Source organism: Labrus bergylta, chromosome 7 (assembly GCF_963930695.1).
Source record: "Labrus bergylta chromosome 7, fLabBer1.1, whole genome shotgun sequence".
Taxonomy (NCBI): Eukaryota; Metazoa; Chordata; class Actinopteri; order Labriformes; family Labridae; genus Labrus; species Labrus bergylta.
This window is the reverse complement of record NC_089201.1, coordinates 22,036,289-22,057,388: the sequence shown is the minus strand read 5'-3', so window position 1 is coordinate 22,057,388 and position 21,100 is coordinate 22,036,289. Positions and strand designations below refer to the sequence as shown.

The 21,100-nt window shown below is 40.5% G+C and overlaps 1 protein-coding gene across 3 annotated transcripts in view; it reads right to left on the bottom strand.

Annotated features, from left to right (window-relative positions):
• nell2a (neural EGFL like 2a) overlaps window positions 1-21,100 on the bottom strand; it is an 87,151-nt gene that overhangs the window by 46,283 nt on the left and 19,768 nt on the right. For 2 of the 3 annotated variants that reach the window (XM_020645888.2, XM_020645887.2), the window contains exons 6-12: window positions 19,793-19,865; window positions 18,108-18,190; window positions 17,403-17,531; window positions 14,999-15,101; window positions 12,826-12,917; window positions 10,240-10,345; window positions 9,671-9,799 (exon numbers count right to left, since the gene is read on the bottom strand). In XM_020645888.2, coding sequence (XP_020501544.1) covers window positions 9,671-9,799; window positions 10,240-10,345; window positions 12,826-12,917; window positions 14,999-15,101; window positions 17,403-17,531; window positions 18,108-18,190; window positions 19,793-19,865 — 715 coding nt within the window. The remainder of the gene's footprint in view (window positions 1-9,670; window positions 9,800-10,239; window positions 10,346-12,825; window positions 12,918-14,998; window positions 15,102-17,402; window positions 17,532-18,107; window positions 18,191-19,792; window positions 19,866-21,100) is intronic. The other variant, XM_065957025.1, reaches the window with a different exon arrangement.

The window sequence follows — 21,100 nt, the reverse complement described above, 5'->3', positions numbered from 1 at the left end:
AATCAATACAGTTGATTTTAATGTACTCAACTATTATGTATTCAAATAAACAGTAATACAGTCAATCATTTGTGTCCACACTCTTCTGACATTTTAAATACTATACTCAATAGAACAGGGAATAGGGAAGCTTATCCTTCTGTACTGGCATGGCATGTAGTTTCTAATAGAGAGCATCCTCGATATCTACGTTTCATACTGCAGAACACCAAGGTCTGGGAGTATGAAGATAACACTTGCATTGCCTTTGGATGCACCACAAAGACATCTGAATCAGTGCCATTCCACCAGCGGCCTTTCTCTCGTATCTCTCTGCCTTTCTGTCTTTTCATCATCCATCCAGTCCCTAACCCTCCATTTACTCAGGCCGATGGTTTTCAATACATGGCAGAAGGACTAGGCCTGCCAAAACATTGTCTGATATTCTTCAGTAGCCAGTTCCCTAATGACCAGATATATAGCAGTAAGAGGAAAGAGCAGAGAGACAAAGAGCTGTCCCTGTGGCCAAACAATGTCCAACTCAGCGAATAATCTCCACTGCTGGCCTTGGTTCCTCATTGGGGAGAATTGTGTCAGAGGATGCTTGTTTTGGTTTAATAAAGTGTTACTGGAGCATATATTTAATATAGTTGGTTGAGGGAATGCGTAGAAGTTAATGCTTTTGTTCTCAGCAATTTCTTTCTTTTTGAATGTTTATCCTGTTATTAAGACTTTAAATGATAATTTGTTGTTTAAAATGAAATACTCTTGGTGGCAAATGGGGGTTGTTTAGCTTAGCTTAGCATGGAGACAGGAAGCAGGGGGAAACAGCAAGCCTGATTAAAGGAATTTTTTGGGCAGGGAGAGCAACCTATAAGGACACAGAAAGTGAGCTTCAAGAGGTGCTGTAGTAGACAGGCTTGTCATTAATATTCACAATGCTAAGGTAACTGGCTGCTGGCAGGTGTTGTATATTGACAAGCCTGGTAGACTCTGACTAAGGCAGCACTCACACTAGGCCCAGGCCCCGTACCGTGCTTGAGCACGATTGCCCCCCCTTCACATTCCCCCGCTGGCCTGCACTCACACTGCTCCAGGACTAACGGGGCATGAGCATCAGCCACATCACTCCAGGATTTATCGATAATGGAGGCAGGAATTGCTTATACTTAATGTCCATGTTGCGCCCTAAGAAAGCTAATTAAAACATTAACATATCCCTGTGATGATCAAAAAAGCAATATTAATTACATTACTAATTATGTCTTTCAGATTTTGTCGAAATATCAAATATATCAAATATATTTCTAGCTGGTATTGTTTTTTTAAATCAATGCATTACATTTCTTATAATGTTATAAGGCGTAGACTTTCCAATCATTCATTTGCTGAGGACCATTAGTATTTAGTGCTTCAGTACACTTGTCATGCCTCAACTCAAACTGCAGGCTGGGAAAAGATAGTTGTACAAGCGATTTTACCCTCAATCCTCTCCATTTGCTTTCATTCAGAATACATTACTGGCTGTAAATGACTAAAGAGTTGGGTTGTTTCTTGTATCCTTAAGCTCTTCATTATTGAAGACAAAACAAATCTATTTGAAATGTAACAGAGCTGCTTATCATTTGTTTCCTGAGCCATTACCTAAACATTAAGATTTTTTGAGAAAATCTCAATTTACAAAATTGGAAAATCACTCCCACATAAACTGGCACAAAAAGGCCTGAGACACAAAAAAAACCCAGCCAGAACGTCATTGTCAATTTTGGCAGAAACAGGAGCCAATTAAGATGACTGAGTGGAAAGAGTCCCATTAGGAGTCAGCAAGAGTGAAAATCTGCACTGTGAGAGCGCAGGCATTGTCTAAATACCAGGCACTCACACTGTGATCAATCACTGTAAACACTTAGAAGTCTGCTGTCTGACGTAGAACAATGAGCATCAAATAAGAAAAAGGTGGAGGAGGAGTTTTCTTGTGTGTGTGTGAGTGTGTTTGTGTGTTCGCACGTCTGTTGCAGGAATTTCAAGTCGGTGATTTGTGTTTTTTTTGTCTTTTCAAAGTGTGTGTGTGTGTGTGTGTGTGTGTGTGTGTGTGTGTGTGTGTGTGTGTGTGTGTGTGTGTGTGTGTACTGACAGTTTTTGACATGAAGTTCCATCGCAATTTAACACACACATGGATCCCTCTGCAAAAATCTACCAGGCTTTGAATGACTGCATCAAGTATACGTGGGTGTCTGTAAAGTCACATTGAACATGCACTTAACACACTTCGATTTGGCGCGACTTAAATGAAGCCCTCCACTTCTCATAGACAAAGCAGCCTTGTTTACATGCCGCAGCGTGAAAAGGGGTTTTGCTCTCCATCACGGCTCTCATTAATCTGGGAAAGATTTTTCCACCAGGCGTAAATCGATGGAGCATCATCATCAATCACTTGTCATGCTGTCATTGAATGCAGCCCGCGGGCCAGAGGTCTAAACTATGAGTAACATGGAGAGTTACCGGCTATCAGAGCTCTTAGACAGGTCAGATCATTATTTTTCACAGATATCTTTGATCATACTTGTAGTAGAACTATCATTAAAAGAAAACTCAGATTTGGTTTTCGGTCATCTATTCATTGATCTCCCTGATCATTACTTGCTGGAGTGCAAGAAGATAGCAAAGGAGGGGGATTGTCCATGTGCTTCACTTGTTTAAGTTGATAAAATGTAAATATAGAATTTAATTACAGGGGTTTCTGAAATACTTCATAGTTGAGATGTGGGAATAAAAAAAAGATTGCCAGTAACCGTAGCAACAAAGAGTCAGAAATGTTCACATTGTTCAAAACAATGTAGATTGACCCCTCCTTAGGTAATACATACTATAAATAGTTTATCATACAACTGGATTATTACCTATAATGTGTAATCCAGTGAGAAGCATAATGTATAAAGGAACCACTGTTTTTTTTAAAGCAACTGGATACTAGAGGTTTTATTAGAAGCATATTAAAATACTAAAAGCAGCTATAACAATGAGTCTGATAATTAATGTTATCTTGAAGCTTTCCTTGAATTTACTGGGCTCAATAATACCGACATTCAGCTCATGGTTATTATGTCTCTCATCTCAGCAGGCGCCTGTTTTTTTCAGCAAAGTTCTCAAAAACAACTGCACACTAAGGTCTCAGCACCAAAACAACAGATAGACACAGTCAGAGACCAGCTAGCAGAGATAGTGGCGTATTTAGCAGTGGGAGGAATTGGTGGAGACAGAAAATGAAGCTAAAAGAGCTCAAATTTAGACTGATAATGTTCCACCCGAGAAGGATGTGTAAATAAGGGTTAGGTAATTGGTTGCTGACAAGTTAGTCATATTGACTAATCCCCGAGTGGTGATACATGTTTACTTTTAAAGCAGTCAATGAGTGTGATCCCATCTTGAAAAATGAAGAGTTCTCCCATGTGGCATTTGAAGGATATGGCTTCAGCAGAGCTCAGGTACTGTTATTTACACTGGAGGTGTCTGTCTGGTTGCTGCGGGGATTGTCTGTTTGCGTTGACATTTCAGCTGGGTCACAAAGGTGAGATGTGTATAAACACACAGAACCAGTCACACTGTGTATTTGTTTGCCTGAGTGTGTATATGTGTGTGTGGCAGGTGAGGAGCCCAGAGGCTCGAGGCTCATCCAGGCAGTGATTGGGTTTTTTGGAGTGGCCCCTGCTCTTCAGTCAGTGCCAATTAGCTCGCTGCCACCTTATGACATTCAAAAGACAGCAGTGGCAATCGGATCGGTCTGTGTTTACACGATATGCTTACACAAAAACACAAACACATATTCACACACTAACATTCAGTCTGGGCTTAAAAGTGATAATGCCTTCGACTGTGTGAAGGCCGGCTAAACTTGTTTTAATAAGGAATTGATAAGACCATGTGATTTGAATAAAATTCCTATCCAGACATATCCCGAGGAAATAGAACATTGTTCGTGATCCCTTTGGACTAAAAGCACAAATGGGGTCTCATTTAATAGCAGTTTCTTAATGTGTTGAAATTCTTCCAGAATTCATGCGTACTACTGCTGAAATAAGGCAGGGCGTCGTCACAGCCTGGCTTTAGAAAGCCCCTCACTGCTTTCGGGATGCGTGTTAATGATTGAAGCAGCAAATCCACGTGAAGAAACACAAGTCACGTCATGTTTACAGTTGGATTCAATTGGCTGGGTTTAGACACCTCCTTTCAACTCATACTCTCACTGACTATTCTATGCTGGGAACAATGAATGGAAGGTCGTAATTGGCCGAACGCGGTGTCTATTGGAAGGCGAAAGTGCGGCGGCCGTTTTGATGTAATTCAATCATGAAATATCATTCATAAACTTGAAATATTACAGAAATACAGTGGAAAATGAGGATAGCGATGGCAATCGCATTATCGCAATCTGCCTATCTTAGCTCAATTTCTGCTGCATTTTCAAAAGGTAGACACAAATGGCAAAGAAAGGCAACAAATATTACATTTAAAAAGCTGCACAGTCAATATTTCACATTTTATTTGCTTGAAAAGGACTGAACATTTTGTTTGATAATTAACCTAGGCTGTCAATTTCCTCTTGTATGTCTTCTCTGTTTTTTTTAAAGATTTATTTTTGTGCTTTTTGTGCCTTTAATTGAGAGATAGGACAGTGGATAGAGTTGGAAATCAGGGAGAGAGAGAGTAGGGAATGACATGTGGGAAAGGAGCCACAGGCTGGATTCGAACCTGGGCCACCCGTTTGGAAGACCACAGCCAACCAACCCTACTGTAGTTTGTATTAATCCCCCACACATTGTCCTGATGCTGTAAATGCTGACTAGAGAACAAAATGTGTATTAATCCACCGCTGGAAATAGTCCCCAAATAATGCATAACATTAGCTGAAAACTTATAAACCCATCTTTTCAGGACATTAGTGGCTGAACAAATCTTTTCCAAGTTCATGCCGTTTCCTAACTTCCGATAAAACTATTAAACACTTTGATTTTCTCTATATATGGTTCAAACAAATCATAATTCAAGTTCTGGCCAAGGTCCCTGATAAATCAAATGAGTCAGTAACATAAGACTTTCTAGGACACATCAAAATAAAACCCTGTCACACACTTAATCTCTCTTTTATTTCCTCTACAGACCATCATTTTGTATTTCACATATTCACAATGAAAAAACACCCGTGCTGCCCTTCGTTTTCAAGCTATTTTGACAGAAAATTTCTAAAGTAGGGCATTTCAAAAGCAGACAACAATGGGGGACATCTCTCTGCCTTAAGTCCACTAAAATGCTGGGACAAATAACGGTATTATCTCAACACGTTGAGCTTCAATTTAGAGACAATCACATAGTCTGTCACGTCTCCACTGCTCGCCCCTCTGTCTAATTCTGTCCAAAACACACGCCCGCATGTCGCAAAACAGGACCTTCAGTCTGACTGCAGCACGGGGAGAAAATGGAGAGAAAAAACCGAGCTCTTCTTCTTTCGGGAACTCAAACACACACATGCATCCGCACACAAAAATACACACAGAATTACACAAAAGGCCGGGCTAGTATCCCCCTGAGTCTTCCCTACTGCTGCTTCTATGAAAAATTTACACAGAAGTGATCTCATCGGCTATTTTGAGCCCATCTCTGACCTCGGAGTGTTTTAAAGAGCTAGTATCTGTCTCTGCGTTTTGTGATGTTTGTCTTCACGTCTGAAGAGAACCCCCCCCAAAAAAAAACAAAAAAAAACGTTTTAGTGTGTGTACAAAAAAAAAAGACTATGTTTGTGTGGGTCTCTGTGTCTTTCTGTTTTGTGATCCCCCCCCCCCCCCCTTGTGTGCAATACGCAAAATTGCCTCTAAGTTGGACTTCCCATCTCATCTCAAAGGCACCGCTGTATTGAAACTCATCTAGAATTGAAAGGAGGCAATTTCCCTCAACTAATGTATCGCCTTGCAGCGACCAAAATAGTGGAGCTATTTTATGAACACAAACATTCTCTCGTGCATCCTTGGGATCCTCAATGTTTTGGAAAGATAGTTCTTCTATTTTCCACACAGGACACACACACACACATACACCCGCGCACACACACACACACACACACACACACACACACACACACACACACACACACACACGCATACACCTGCGCACACACACACACACACACACACACACACACACACACACACACACACACACACACACACACACACACACTCACTCCTATAGTAAGTGAGTTACACAGAGACACAAAAAATCAATTGTTTTTCGGAGAACTCCATCAGCAAATTGAGTCAATTTCATGTTTCTCTGTGCAGTCTCTGATGCAAACACTCTCACTAAAAACACTGACATCCAATTTCTGTGCAAGAGTCTGGGCTTCTCTTGAGATGAATAGTGTGGCTCTGAAGTGTTGATGCTGCAGACACAAGTCGGTCTACTTTGTACCTAGTTTCAAACGGCTAATGGGATGGGCATTCCATCCTTAGCTCTGCAAGAGGGAAGTGCTGAAAATGTTTAGGGCTGCTGGGAGATATAAAGTATGTGGTAGAGATGATGATGCTGCAGTTACATGAAGAAAAAGCATCATTTATCAAATAATCAGAATGTAAAAGTCCGTATTCAACACTGTTTGAGAGTCATTTGTTTTCATCACGTTCTATCGTCTTCTTTAATACTTGAATGGAGGTTCAAAACCACTTTTTAGAGATTAATCAGTTTAAAACGTTTTACGATCCCGAAAGAAGGGTCAGTATACTTAAGTACAGTAGTGGAAAAATATTAGAAAAGATGCACTTGTTCATGTTTGGTTACTTGGGAGATAATGTAATAACATGTACACACAACAGTGACACATGACTATATTACTGCTAAAAGTGGTTATTAAACAAATTAAACTGTTTCTTTACATATTTTTGACATCATTTATTTATCCCTGAGGGAAATTCTGAGAATGGGAAAAACATATCTAGCAGACATTAAGAAAAATAAGCATTCATTTGTTGTATTTCTCGAAACCCAATCATTTAATGTTGAATCTCAACTCTCCTTTGATATCATCTAACTTCAGAGAGAAATATAAGCCTCTTTAGATGCCGAATTCTAAGCATTACACCAGCTTGTTGCTTCTTTGTAAATCTGCTGTTTGATGCCAACACTTGGTCTATGTTTGGAAAAACAGTAATGTTGCAGGCCGTGAAACTTTAATGTTGGGCTGAAAGAAGATTAAAATAGTCTGTAGAGCTGAGAAGAACTGCAACTTTGAGTAATTTAACATTATAGATAATTTCATACATGGTTTATAATCGCTTCATAAATAAATCAAGTCTGAATTCATAGTTCTTAAAGTACTTCATCTTAAAAACAAACAAACACCCATGCAGGATGGCCCCTAATAAAGCTTGAGATAATCTTCAGTACTTCTATACCATTGGGTAGTTTTATAAAGCATTACATAGTTTTTATTGTACAAACATATTGACTCAAGTTTTAGCACAGCATGTATGTAAAAATACAGTATGTGGTATATAATGAAAGAACTATGATTAAGAAGTACAGTAGGAGTTCCCCCTGAGCTGCACTACAGCATTCACCTCAGCAAATGTTAATTAGTTTCCACCACTGACTGTATGTTTTTATAGAGACTGTGTTATTGTGAAAGAGGCCAGCCTCGGCCATATGATGAAAAACCTACACGGTAAGGCATCAGCAAGACAGATAGCATCTTCAATTATTCAGATTCCCTATGACTCTCTAATTACCTAAACAACCGCTCCTATCTGTAAATGAATGTGAGATCTGCAGGAGCTGTGAATTGCTGCTCTTTCATTTAGCACCCTGGTAACAATAAGGAAAAAAAAGAATCTGCGGCTCCATTGACATCTTCAGCCTCATCCTGATGAATGTGACAGAAAATATAATGCAGGGAGTGTGTGGACTGAAGATAGAAAGAAAAAAATAATAGGCCAAGGCACATACTCACAAACAGATGCTCTAAAACCGTACACACACAAAAAGCAGGAAGATCAAGAAGGCTGTATATTAACAGGACAGCTGTCAAGGTCATAAACTGAAGAATCTGACTAACTTTGAAGCCATGTTTGCTCATTAATAGCAGAGAAGCACTGGGGCTAGCAGTTATGACATGATGTTTACTTCATATTTCACTTCAGGATAGCGTCGGAGATGATAAAGTCATCATTTTTTAACGATGCATCTGGTGAGATTCGCAATTCAGCTGAAGCGCCATCAATTTAGCGTGTGAACGTTTGAACTCCGAGCAGGTTTTTCTTTTTTTCCCCCCCACTCTCGACATCAAACGACCTGCTCAATGAGGTATAGAACATTTTTTTTTCAATCATGTGATGCAGGGCATTCAGAAGGCAATCAAGAGAAACATTGTGTGTTTTAAAAGGAGCAGCGCTGACATAATCAATGGCTTTGTGTTAAAAAAGTCCAACATGGCTGCAGGACATCCGAGACAAAGTGTTGCAATCGGTAAAGAATGACCTTGGTGATGATTGATAGTGTGACGTTAATCGTTCCCAAACATAAGGCAAACATAAAGACAATCAGCATTTTTCTTATACCACAAACTAATTGACTGACTCAGAAGACAAACATTAGTCTCTCTAAATGCATTCTCTGAAGCAGTCATTGCGTGTTTCGGACACAAATAATGAGGGGATTACAGCGTCCTATCACAAAGGGATAATGCGATAAAAGCATGAATTCAACTAAGTGTTTTCATGGGTATTTAGCAACTGTCAACATTGCTTTGCAATTCACTGAATAAGCATTTCCCCCTCATTTGTGTCCTTGTTAAAAAAAAAAGCCAAAATGTAGACGCATGGCATTAAAAGAGACATGCTTTTATAAAGCATGGAGATGTTTCAGTTGTCAGGTCAACTAAGGCAATCAGTTTATTGAGGTTAAAGTCCAGGAACAAAAGAATATAACTCAAACTGTGTAACACTGATCTAATGGCTTGTATTTTGTCTGCTGAATTATGTATCTCAAGCCTGAGGCAAGTCTGGAAGTTGCTTTTGTATTGTTCCAGGAGGACAAGCAACTTCTGAAGGATGGAAAACAAGTCATGACGTCTGCTATGCTGTTTGTGAGACGACCCATGTGGGACTGAAAGTAACAAAATAAGTGGCATATATGCAAGATGATACTTTAGTTTTGCTTTTCGTGGTTACATAGGTGTTTCCAAAAGGGGGGGGGGGAACTCCTAATTAATACAAAAACATAGGGAAACAAATTAATCTGGTTACGCATGGAGTATATGGACTCCCAATGACCCCTTCAATCCACTTTCCACCTTGTTATTTCAATGTCAGACATGTTTTTCTAGTCATCAGTATCCTTTTATGACGCAGGCGTGTGTCTGCAGAAGATATGCGAGTTATCTTTAAGCTCCAAACTGAATCAGACAGGCTGAGATCAGGCAGTAAGAGCACTTTGACAACTGTAAATCTACAGCACACAAATAACACTGACTTAAAAAAAAACACCATGTCATCCCCGAATAGAAAATAGCTTCTTCCCCATGCCACCCCCTTTTCGATGCAACCCAGGCACATTCTCAAAAAAAAACCCCACCACATAATCTCTCTTAGAGGTCAAATAAACTTTGGTTTAAAGTCAGAGTTTGTTATTCAGAGCCATGCTGTACCTTCACAGTAGGCATTATCGTCTCGCAGCGGGCGGAAGCCATCCTTACAAACACAGCAGTCTCCTGCCTCCAGGTTCACACAGTCGGAGTGCTCCACGCAGCCGTGGCCCTCTGAGCAGAAGTCATGACCTGCGGGAGGCAGGGAGAGGAAAAGGTTGAGACCCAGAGGAGAGAGCAGTGGAGTGATGGAGGCTCACAGGGCCAGTGGAAAGGTCATGTCACGGAATCACAACTTTGTCTCTGGGTGTCCATACTGTGGCTTCTCTTTGAGGCATATAAGGTCAGAACGGCATTAATAGGTGTAATTTCTCTCTGTGGGGTAAAGATGTTCTGATCCAATAGAACAAATCATGCTAATGCGTTTTAGCCAATTTCCTACAAACTCTATGCTGTCTTTGGATTGCTTTGCTAATTCATGAGCAGCCGTTGATTTCAGTTCTTACTAGCACATCAGAAAATCGTACAACATGAGAACAAAATAACTTCAACTAATCATAGCCCACCATAAAAAAAAGTGTGTCAAATAAAACAGCAGAAAATGAAGTGTTGGGATGATATTGTCTCCGTACCTCTGCAGACTTTGCAGCACCTGTCACTCAAGGTGATCTGCTCTGACTCAGCGCAGTTGAGCTCGGGACAAGGTTCACTGGGGACGACTCGATGCATGGTCCTGTCCTGTGGTGGGCAGAGACACAATCACCAATCATGACCTTCTTCTAAAGTCCACTTTGCCCCCCCTACACACACACATACACACAACAACCCCCCGCCTCCCCCTGCCCTTGTAAAGAACCTGCCTGTAATTATACAGGTAATTATTCATCTATTGTGTTTCCTCTTTCACTCTCCCTTCTTCCTCCCTGTGTGCTCATTATAAAGCAATTACTCATTGGTCAATAGAAGTTGTTTTTTTTAAGTGCTTCTGAAAGAGTAAGAAAAAAAAAACTCTGTCTTCTTCTTTCCTCTTGTTTCCCTCGATGATTTACATCGTGATTCATGATGCATCTTTATTCAACAAACGGTGAATCAATCTTCGGAATTATCCCTGCATGTGTGTTTAGTCAGAGTGTAAAACCTGATTAGAGGATTCCCTTTTTTCCCAGCATGCCTTTGGCAGGTCTCTCTAATGATCTCATCCCTGTTCTTCTTACTGAGGGTAATTTACAATCATTTACACAAGACACATTTGGACAAAGACAACAGGCTTTAAAGACTCTGCTTGATTGTGCAAATAGTTATTTAAAGAGAACCTTTTTACCAGGAGACGTGGGAAGAACAAATACTTGGTTTTCTGTACTGAAGCAGAGTTCTCATGTATCTGCACTATTAAGATATTTATTCACAACATATTTTGGATTTTGATTGATTGGGGCGGCAGTAGCTCAAGTCTGAAGGGACTTGTGCTGGGAACTGGAGGGTTGCCGGTTCAAGTCCTGGTGCGGACCAAAATCTGGAAGTTGCTCTGGTAGCCAGGGCACTTCTCGAATACTGCAGAGGTGACCCCCAACTGAACCCCCAACAGCTCTGGTGCACTCCCTGTGGAGCAGTGTTTAGCAGCCCCACTCTGACATCTCTCCACTGGTGCATGTCCACAGTTCCTGTTTGTGCATGTGCATCTTTTGCAGGCCTATGTGTGTCTCTCAATAAAAGACTGTAAACCTGAATTTCCCTCAGGTATTAATAAAAATATTTAAAAATGTAAAAAATGTAAAATTCTACAGCCCAGATTTTAACACAAGTATCTATACTTCCTACTCATAACTTGATTAACCAGGAATATTCCCACTGAGATTTTTAAACGCTCATAATTTAGCTTTGAATGAAGATGACATAAAGAACCTGAACGCAGGAAAAACATCCAACATTCCCGACAATGTCTGCAGATTAAGAGCAGTTACACATTCACCCACTCATTGATTTGCACATTGGAGCACAGTTACTAATCCTTATTTTCAGTCATATTTTCTGTGTGTGTGTGTGTGTGTGTGTGTGTGTGTGTTAGAATAACAGCCAGAGGAAAATGTCTGTCAAGGGGCCACTCTTTATTTTTATGCAGTGTGTTTATTTCAAATCTTGTACTTTTCAATTTTAAACTTTAGAGAAAACATTAAATCAGTATGTCTACTTTGACTGGAGGATCTATGATACTTGTTTACTTTTTATCACCACTCTAAACCAACAGTACAGGATATAGATAACATGACCTATGCTCGTACATGGGCTGAGTATGCTCAGGGAAAATAAAAAACTTCCCCTTCAAGTTTCTCCAAAACTTTCCAAACAAACTCCTCTGTCTTCTTGTTCTTCCACCCACCACCCAAAACTTGCACCGGCGCCCCTCCTACAGCCAGCAGGCAGAGAGAAGATCAGAGGTGTGACAAGCAGCTGTCAGGGGAAGCCTGCAGGAGTCTGCAGCAGTGGGCTGACTGACAGCACTCCCCGTCCCCATTTCTTTGATCTGCCTGGGACTGCCAGTCAGTTCACTGGGACTACAGATGGGCCAGGTGTGGCCAAGCAAGCCAAGACAGCTGTCTGAAGCTGCACATTCTAATGGAGCTCTGCAGAATGCATGAAGGGGAGGCTTGATGCGATAGAGACGGGTGATTAAAAACTTCAAATCACTCTCCTGTGATTGATTGGACCTGCCTTGTGTAATGTTATCAACAAAAATTAGTCCCAAAAGTGAGGAACCCACCCATCTGGTGCAGCAGGCAGACAAAAGCAAATCATCGGAGTAATTGGGAAATTAATCTGATCTGGGACCGGTGTGGTGTCTGATGGTTTGGACTGAACGATGGCTGCGGCGTCCTGTGATTGACAGGTGCAACGCTCTTGCTTCCAAATGTAAACTTAATTAGAACGATTTGCCAATTTCTCTCAATCACAAAGAAAACGATGACAAGCCAGATGAATGAAACTCAAACGGAGTGGACAGTCCTTCATGCTGGCTCACTGACGCCTGATTTATCCTCTGCTCTGAATGAGTATCTAGAGAGCTACAGCACACACACATTTAGTTCAAATGTTTGTTTACATGAGACGTTTTGGTGCCTCTTCAAGCAGAGGAGTGAGGATGAAATAATTTAAGTATAAATAAACATCCAAGTATGTGAAAGAGCTTTTTAGCTTTCTCTAGCAGAGGGGCGATGACTTACCTTGCATTCAAACAGCAGGCACCTGCCGGAGGAGTCGCGTACCGCCTTCTGATCTCCATCTACCAGCTCCCTTCCACCGAACATGCAGACAGCTGGCCGACGACATAAAAACAACATCAGCATACACACAAATAAACAGAAAAAAATCCACAGCACATGAGAAGCAAATATACGCATGGGAAATGTTGTTCCCATGAAAACAATTAATTTTGATATTCAATTTGAAACACCCCCCCCACTCTTCTGTCTGTTTTCTACTTGTTAGCGATCCCATGCAGACTGGATCTGTGTTGTTTCTTTGTTGATTATAGGAACAAAAAATCTATATTACAGTATATAAAACATGTTCTTAATCCTTTAAAAAAGCAGATCCTCTACATGTAAATACACACATTTAAACCCCATTGCCACGTGATATTAAAAATATAAATGCACTGGATTTTTGGCAGAACAACAGTGGTGTTATGTAACAAATCTGTTTCACACGTGTGATTAAATCTGTCCTCGTTATTCAGAGCTTCACAAAGTCCTCAGGTAAATTAAGTCAAAACAAATCAAGCATATCGAACCCAGTTAAGCAGAGCCCCCAAAGAAGTGGTAGACTAATTACCATGTAGAGCGAGAAAATCACTCCTTAATACATCACTTCGGGGGAATCTGTTTAGTTTTAATAATGTGGCAAAAATAATCTCACGTCCAGAGAGGGTGTTTGTTTTTATGAGCGGTGGCCGTCAGACAGTTTCAGACTGAGAGAGGGAGAAAGGGATGATTGACACTGCCGGTCACAGCAGGTGTTTCATGAAAGCGAAGAACTTCTTAAAACAGCCGTTTGACAATTTACTTGAGAGACCGTCATAAAAAAAAAACAGACTCAGAACTCCTCCCTGCATGGCCCCTGTGCTGCCTGATAAGGCTTTAATTCGGCGAGTGAATCATGTCTTTGTAGCAGGGAAACGTGCCGCTCTCGTCTCTCCAAAGCCTGAGCATGCGTAATTAGCTGTGTGTTTGTCTACCTCGTTGAGATAAGTTAGCACAGGGGTGTATGAGTGGAAGGGGATTACCTGCTATGTGTTTATATTTGTGCATCACAGCAACAGATTGGGAGTCATGCTTTAAGCCCTGTTGTTGCAGGGGCCCCCCCCGGCCCCGCAGGACCGAGGAAAACGATGCAAGCAAATTAGAATCCGAGGCTAATGGTTTGTAGCTGATAAAGAGTTAACTCAGCAGCAGCGTGTGGGAGTGTGTGGTGAGAAAGTTCCCAAGTGAAGTCAGGTTGCACAAGAGCTCTACAAAGACACCCTCCACAGTACATGCCTCGAGTCGTTCTCTATCTTTTATGTGGTCAACTTTTCATAAGTCACAGGTGAGAACAAAAACAGTCTCCGCTAATTAATTCCTCTGCTTTATGCTAGCTTTTGTTCCATTCCACTGACTGGCAGCTCTGTCGGTAATTTGAAAGCAAATACACCACATCTCCTTAAGTTTCATTTTTGTTAATATCAGAAGAATGCCAGGGTGGGGAAAAAAAAAGAGCTAATATCCTCTGAAATCCGTTTTTATAGAGAGGGGAATTGAAAGAATATGAGATGCAGAGTGCGGCGGTGAGGAGGCTAATAAGAGTTCATTTCTGAACTGAGAGACGTGTGGGGAAGAAAAAAAAAACCCAGACCCTCTATGTAGATACGGGATGAAACAGAATTATTTATCCAACGAGAACATATCAGCGCTCAGAAGTTGAAAAATGGACATTTAAGAAGACAATTTTGTCCGTAAGAGCGTACATCATTTCAGGCATTTAACATTTCTTTCTTTTCCACTTTTATCAAAGCCCCAAACGTGTCGGCCATAAATAGAAACTACTTTTTATCACCCCCAGAGCTCCCACATTTACTGGCTCATGTCAGTGTGACTGGTGGCCATCTGTGTTTTGAAGCCAGCTAGTGAATAATTGATCGTCCCATGTATATGCAAAAGGTTGGACGCATCTCAAGAGGCATGTTAGGAGGTAGCTTAGCAACACAGCGGAGCCCTGGTCAATTGTCAAGCAGCCCTTGTGGAGGCGTGATGTGCGCTCTAAATTTGGTTGTGGTGGTGTTGTTTCTGTTGTGCATGCGATTGTGTCCATGTTTGGATGAGTGTGGGAGGGTGACAGGGTTAAGGGTGTTCCACTCACGCTGACACTCCTTGCAGCAGGCCCCCTTTACGTAGGCAGGCACCGTGCCCGCGGGGCACTGAGGAGGAGGGCAGGAGACGGCCTCACACTGCACCGTGCCGTTCTGGGGAAGAAACAGAAACAGTACACTGTGTTTATAGAGTGACTATTACAGGCCAGATGATAATGAATACCTCAGGCTGATAATGATAGATACAACATCAACAGTTAAGAAAAAAAAACAAGTTACGAAATCTGATCATGTAAATGCTTTTTTTTTTTATATACAGACATCAATATTCATGATAAATAAGAATCCCTGGACCCTGAAATGATATGACAGGAGTATCATTACGATCCGATACACCTACAACTCATCTTTAGGTGTAACAATAACAACATCCCTTGTAATAATAAATAAACAATACTAATAAAGCAGATGAGGGTGTTGATGACGATGATTATTTTTTATTTTATTTTATTTTGAAAAGCACTTTTCAGAACACTAATTGCTTTAAGGACACAGTTACTATAAATATAAGAGAAACAGGAAAGGCCTGCTGTCTGACAGAAGGGTGAGGCGATGAAGATGATACAAATGTATCATCGACTTCAACTGATGGCGCTTTTTTTTTTCAGCAGCTACACCACATTTTGCTACAGACCCCGTTCACAGCTGTTCACAGTTTGGTTTCTTCAAACAGGGCTGTGCTGACATCCCTCTACTGCAGGTATTAAACTCAACATCGATAGTTCATGATACAGCTCCACTTCAAAAAAATCCAGGGAATCCCTTTCATAATTGTGTCTATGCTGTCATGCCTCAAACCTATACACCTCAATCTCCACCACAAATCCTTGACTTGTTCCACAGGAAAAAAAAGCAACAAGGTCAATCCACCATGAGGCTTCATGAAACAGCTGGGGAAATAAAAAAGGGTGACATCAAGTTTTGGTTCAACAACTTCTCTTCTCTGACTGAAAATTAAGTTTAAACCAATTTAATCAAGACATGTAATGGTGCCATCATCAACATCTGTCTCAAAACGGACTGGAAATATTCCACATCTGTTTGGTGCAGCAGTTTCTTTTAAACATGATGAGATGTGATTAATTAATCCTGAAGAAAATTCTTGTCTTTTTTATTTAAGATAAGATATATGCTAACCTACACTAGATTTCGGTAATAAATGTATATTATATTCAAAATGCTATCTCTTTTTCTGCAGCTTTTCTGTGTGTCTGTAATTAACATTGCTTCCATGGATGAAAGCTCTATGACAGCAACATCCATGAACCTGATCCACATAATTGATAACAACTTAATGCATGACCTTTGAATTTGAAAAGGTCCCGGATAATTGCCACACATAAGGTAAAGAACATATCCCATCTAATTCCTTAATTGCAGCGCGAGAATGGCAACACGCAGTTCCTGGTGTATGAAGCAATTTCATTGGATGAGTGGGCAGAACAAATCCCTGATGATAATTATCATCTGTCAAGAGCAATTAGGTTCAGTGCACTGAGAGATATGTGATTTCCTTTTTCTTTTTTTCTTCTGTTGGGGTAGTGGTGCGCGAAGGCTCCTTATTGGCTGGTTGACGGGGTTCAGTAGCGGTGAATGAGTTTTATGTTCCAAAGTTGAGTAGAGTGACAAGGGGTGAAATCTGTTTGCTGATGTGCTACAAGCACCAGATCCTCAATCGCTTTTAATTTTCTTTTTTGGCAATTATTCACACTTCATACAGCAACAAATTAGACTCAGGAGAGAGTAGAGCATTACTAAGCACTGTTGTTCATGAGATCCGGACTTCTGTTCAGGTTTTTTTTTTCCAATACAGTAGCTTTTCTTTTTTCTGGTAACTGGGGCAACCCTCTTCTAATGCAGGGAAATAATGAGACGCTATTGACAACGGGGCCCCTGCACCGCACCCAAACATACCCCTCACACACAAGCAACCCCCACCTTCACACACTTGATGAACAGGGTAGCAAAAAAAGCTGAGACCTACAATGGCAGAGATGAATGTAGACATGTACACACACACACACACACACACACAGCCTGAAATACAAAACAGCACACTGTGTTATAGCGTGATGAAAAATGCATGTTCTCCCTTTCTTTACTAGACACACACACACACATTCAGTAACACACATTAACACTGTGAAGTCTAGCCTCACATTCACACACATAAAAAACAAACATATCCATTTGTTTCATGACAGACTAACATGTCTGTATGCATGAAACAATCACATACAGGATCACATGTTCCATAGATTCAGTGTGCTAAAAACACACAAAAATACCACACATTTAATTAAAACGAATGCCCGTCCTTGCTCTTTATTACTCTGGCATACACAGCCATGTCTACACACACAAATTGTCGAGCACCCGTGTATGCAGCCCCACCGAGCATGTGCAGTTCCTGCAGCCATCTGTCCAGCCCTCGTCCTCTCTGTAGACGACCCCCTTGACGCTGCAGGTTCTCTCACAATAGCAGCCATCCAGCCCATTCATCTTCTCCTCGGCCCTGGACAGCTGTTCGCGCAGCCCCCCCCCCCAACCCCCCCCCGAAAAAAAACAAAAAACAAAAGGCAAGAGGAGAGAAGATGAGAGTCAGCCTGGTTCTATGTCTATATCCACATGTAGAAATGAGAACGCAAAAGCAGATCAACAAAAACAACACAATGGTCAGACAATAGACACCAATTAGACACTCAGTTTCTGCATCTTCACAGAAGATACTACAACAAAGGCCAGTGTCTGATGTTTATATGTCACTGACTGCCTGTTGCAAGGAATACTAATAGCAGCCTCACATTACATATTTAGGGTTTTTAGTCATTTACTATGTACAGAAATGAATGACTATTTAACTGACATGTTTTACTGATGAATGAATGTACTTTGATATTTTGTTACTGCATCAGAGCACCAGGAAGTCCAAGGCAAATTTCTCACTGGGACAGTTAATCTTCTCTTTTATTATTACTGACATGTGGACTCGTTATGCCAGTTCTCTAAAAATATGTATGACTGATCTTTTTTTTAAATTCAAAATGTAATTAGTGAATTATATGTTGGATTAAGAATATTGAATTCACACTACTTTACCTTGCTGGATGTTTTAGCGAGGATGTCCTGCAGTTCCATGATTTTCTGCACAAGTCCATGGAAATCATTGCAGGTAGGGCATGCTGGGACATAAGCAATAATACAGAGTAGGTTAGTACATGTAAATCAGTCACCTGCATTTATGATTATATATAATCATTAAAAATGAAGACCGAGTTCTGAAAGAAAAGAAGCACAAAAGAAATTGTCACAGAACCAATATTTATGTTTTGTTTTTCAATTCACCAAGACAAATAAAGGAATTCTACCAAAATTGGTTTATAAACTCATCATACAACATTGTATCATTTAACCATTGCAGGTAAATGTTATTGTCTCACTTCCCTCTCTTATACTGAATGCATTTCTGATTTGTGAACTTCTCCTCAGCAAAGAGTAGGGATATAACTGTATCGTCAATTTCCCGATATCAAGAGGAACAAAAGTGTCTCCATACCATCGTGGACCTGTGACATTATGACTACTTTGGGCAAAAAGTGTAGTATTTTTTCAGCCTCAGTGGAGCAGAGTGGAGGCAGGTAGGAACTACAGAGACCATCATCCTTTGCCGTCTGCTCGCTTCCTTATTTAAGCGAAAAATGGTGCACAACGATGTAGGTAAGAAGGGAGAACAGGGAGACAATTTTGAAATTGTGGATGCTCCAGCGGTTGAGAGGTTGACGCTGTCATATATGACATAAATTTGTCGATACCGCATAGCGCCACACTGTAATGGTGATAAACTCTGTGTGTGTTTCTGCGACAGCCAGTAGCTTTGAGAAGATCAGTGTTTTTCAGAGACTGTCTATCCCCTCCTAAAACAGAGGTCATTTTTTTAGTGTCATACATTTTAGTGAAATAGTGTCATTTCTGTTGCTGCTATACAGATCTTGTTCTGGTCTGTTTACCAATCAGACGCTGTATCTGCGATCAGCGGATTTTATCAATACCATGGACTTATTTTATTGTGATATTATTGTATCGTGAGATTTTGATATCAATACAGCCCTAGCAATGAGACATCATGAACTTTAAACAGCAGTGAGCGGTGTCCTCTGGGCACTTTGAGATGCGTGGGGACTTTAAATCCCTGTGAAAATCATTTATAAACTGTGAGATGTTTGTGTGTTTTCCCGGATAGCATGAAAAAGAGTTTGTCTGAAACAAACTGCACAACAGGATAGTTTGTGGTGGAGCATGATGAGCTGCAACAAACACCATGGTGGAACTGGCCATGAAAGAAAAGCCACCTTTAAAAGGCATACTCCTGACATCCAAGGAGAGGTGTATCAGTACTTGAAGGTAGGTTATTGCAGTGCAAATGTTTCCAACATCCAGTTTTTGTTTTGCCCCTAAACGTTTGCTACATGACTGTCAAAGCAGCTGCATCAAGCTGCAGTTTGTCTGACATATGACAGGAGATACTGTGGGAATTCTCCCTTTTACTGATGAACGCAAAACATTTTAGCATCCAAAGTTTCATAGAGAGAAAGATTGTGTCTCATCTGCTAAGCTGTTTTAAGGCTTGTTTACTCCAGTGAGTTCAGACACTTTCTAGAATTTAAATTTAAAAAAAGCAAAACCAGTGAAATCAAGTGCTTTGCCAAATAAGCACCAGAGGTGATTTTCAATTAAACACTCAGTGATATGCTTCTTAAATGAATGAAGTAAGAGGCTGCACTCACTTCTGTTGAGATCAGGACACTGCGAGATGTAACCCTGTGGCATCACCAGGATCTCCACGTCCTGCATCACTCCCTGCACAAAAACATCCACACACAGCAAACTTTAAGATGAAGAAGGAAAACAGCTCACACACGGCAGACATGCAATGAAAAGGAGATGAAGCATGTTAATGTGTAGTAAGCGGCTTCACACCCACAGGGATGGTGTTGTCTAAGTGTGCTTATTGTCACATTTTCCACATGATCTAACAAAGAATCAGGCATAAGCAGGACATGCACACACAAAAAAAACCAACAACCCTGTTTATGAGCGGTGCAGCAACTGCTGCAATCATCAAACTGAACAAAGAGAAACAGCAGTGAGTCTGAGCGAGGGCTAATTGATTTTAAAATGTAGCTGGTGAGAGATAGAGAAGGTCAATTAGGGATTACATGTCTCGTGTGTTGTTGCTGGATCAAATTAATATCTTAACTGTGCACCAGCTGGTCCTTTACTGAACCAATGACGTTTACGTTTTAGTAAAGATGGATTTCTTTCCTTCTGATGAGCACAAACAGATTCAATTAAATTCATAAAAATTACCAATTGATTGTTTCTTAAGACCTGCAGCCAAGCCCCAAACACATACTGTACACACAAACTTATACACATATATCCACACACTGATACTTGGTTGCCATGGTAACCTGGCCCTATCTTATTCCTTCAGTGCATTTATTTCCTTTACAGGAGTAGGAGGGGTGCAACTTAAAAGAAATTGCATTTCAAATTGTCTTTCCCGTCCAATTTGTTTTCACAGCAACGAGCTGAAATAAACGCAGACTGTGTGGAACTCGTCAAATCTTTTGTAAGAAATCCTGAGAGCTATGTATGGATGCACTAACAGTCATGGTTACACATTTTCGATCATATTTCTGCAGTAAGCATGGAGTTTAAGTCATAGTGACCTGACAGTAAGAGGGCCATTATCTTTAGTTATTTGGCTTATTTGAAACAACAATGTCAGATTTGGTAGAGTTTCAGTAACAAGCAGATTTTAAGACTTGTTCTAGATCTAGATGAGCCAATTAATTAATTCTAACAATATAAAAAAAATACATTGAATTAAATATATGAAACAAAGTGTGGACCAACTTAAATTAAAAAACACAACACACCTCGATGATCTCCTATGATCTGAGAGATAACGGTCAAATGCTAATTGTAATAATGGTTGAAGTCACCTTGTTGCCAAACATCACAAATAAGTGTATAAAGAGGTTTAAAGTAGTGTTGATGATGACTTCTGAACTGACAGGGTGGTACAA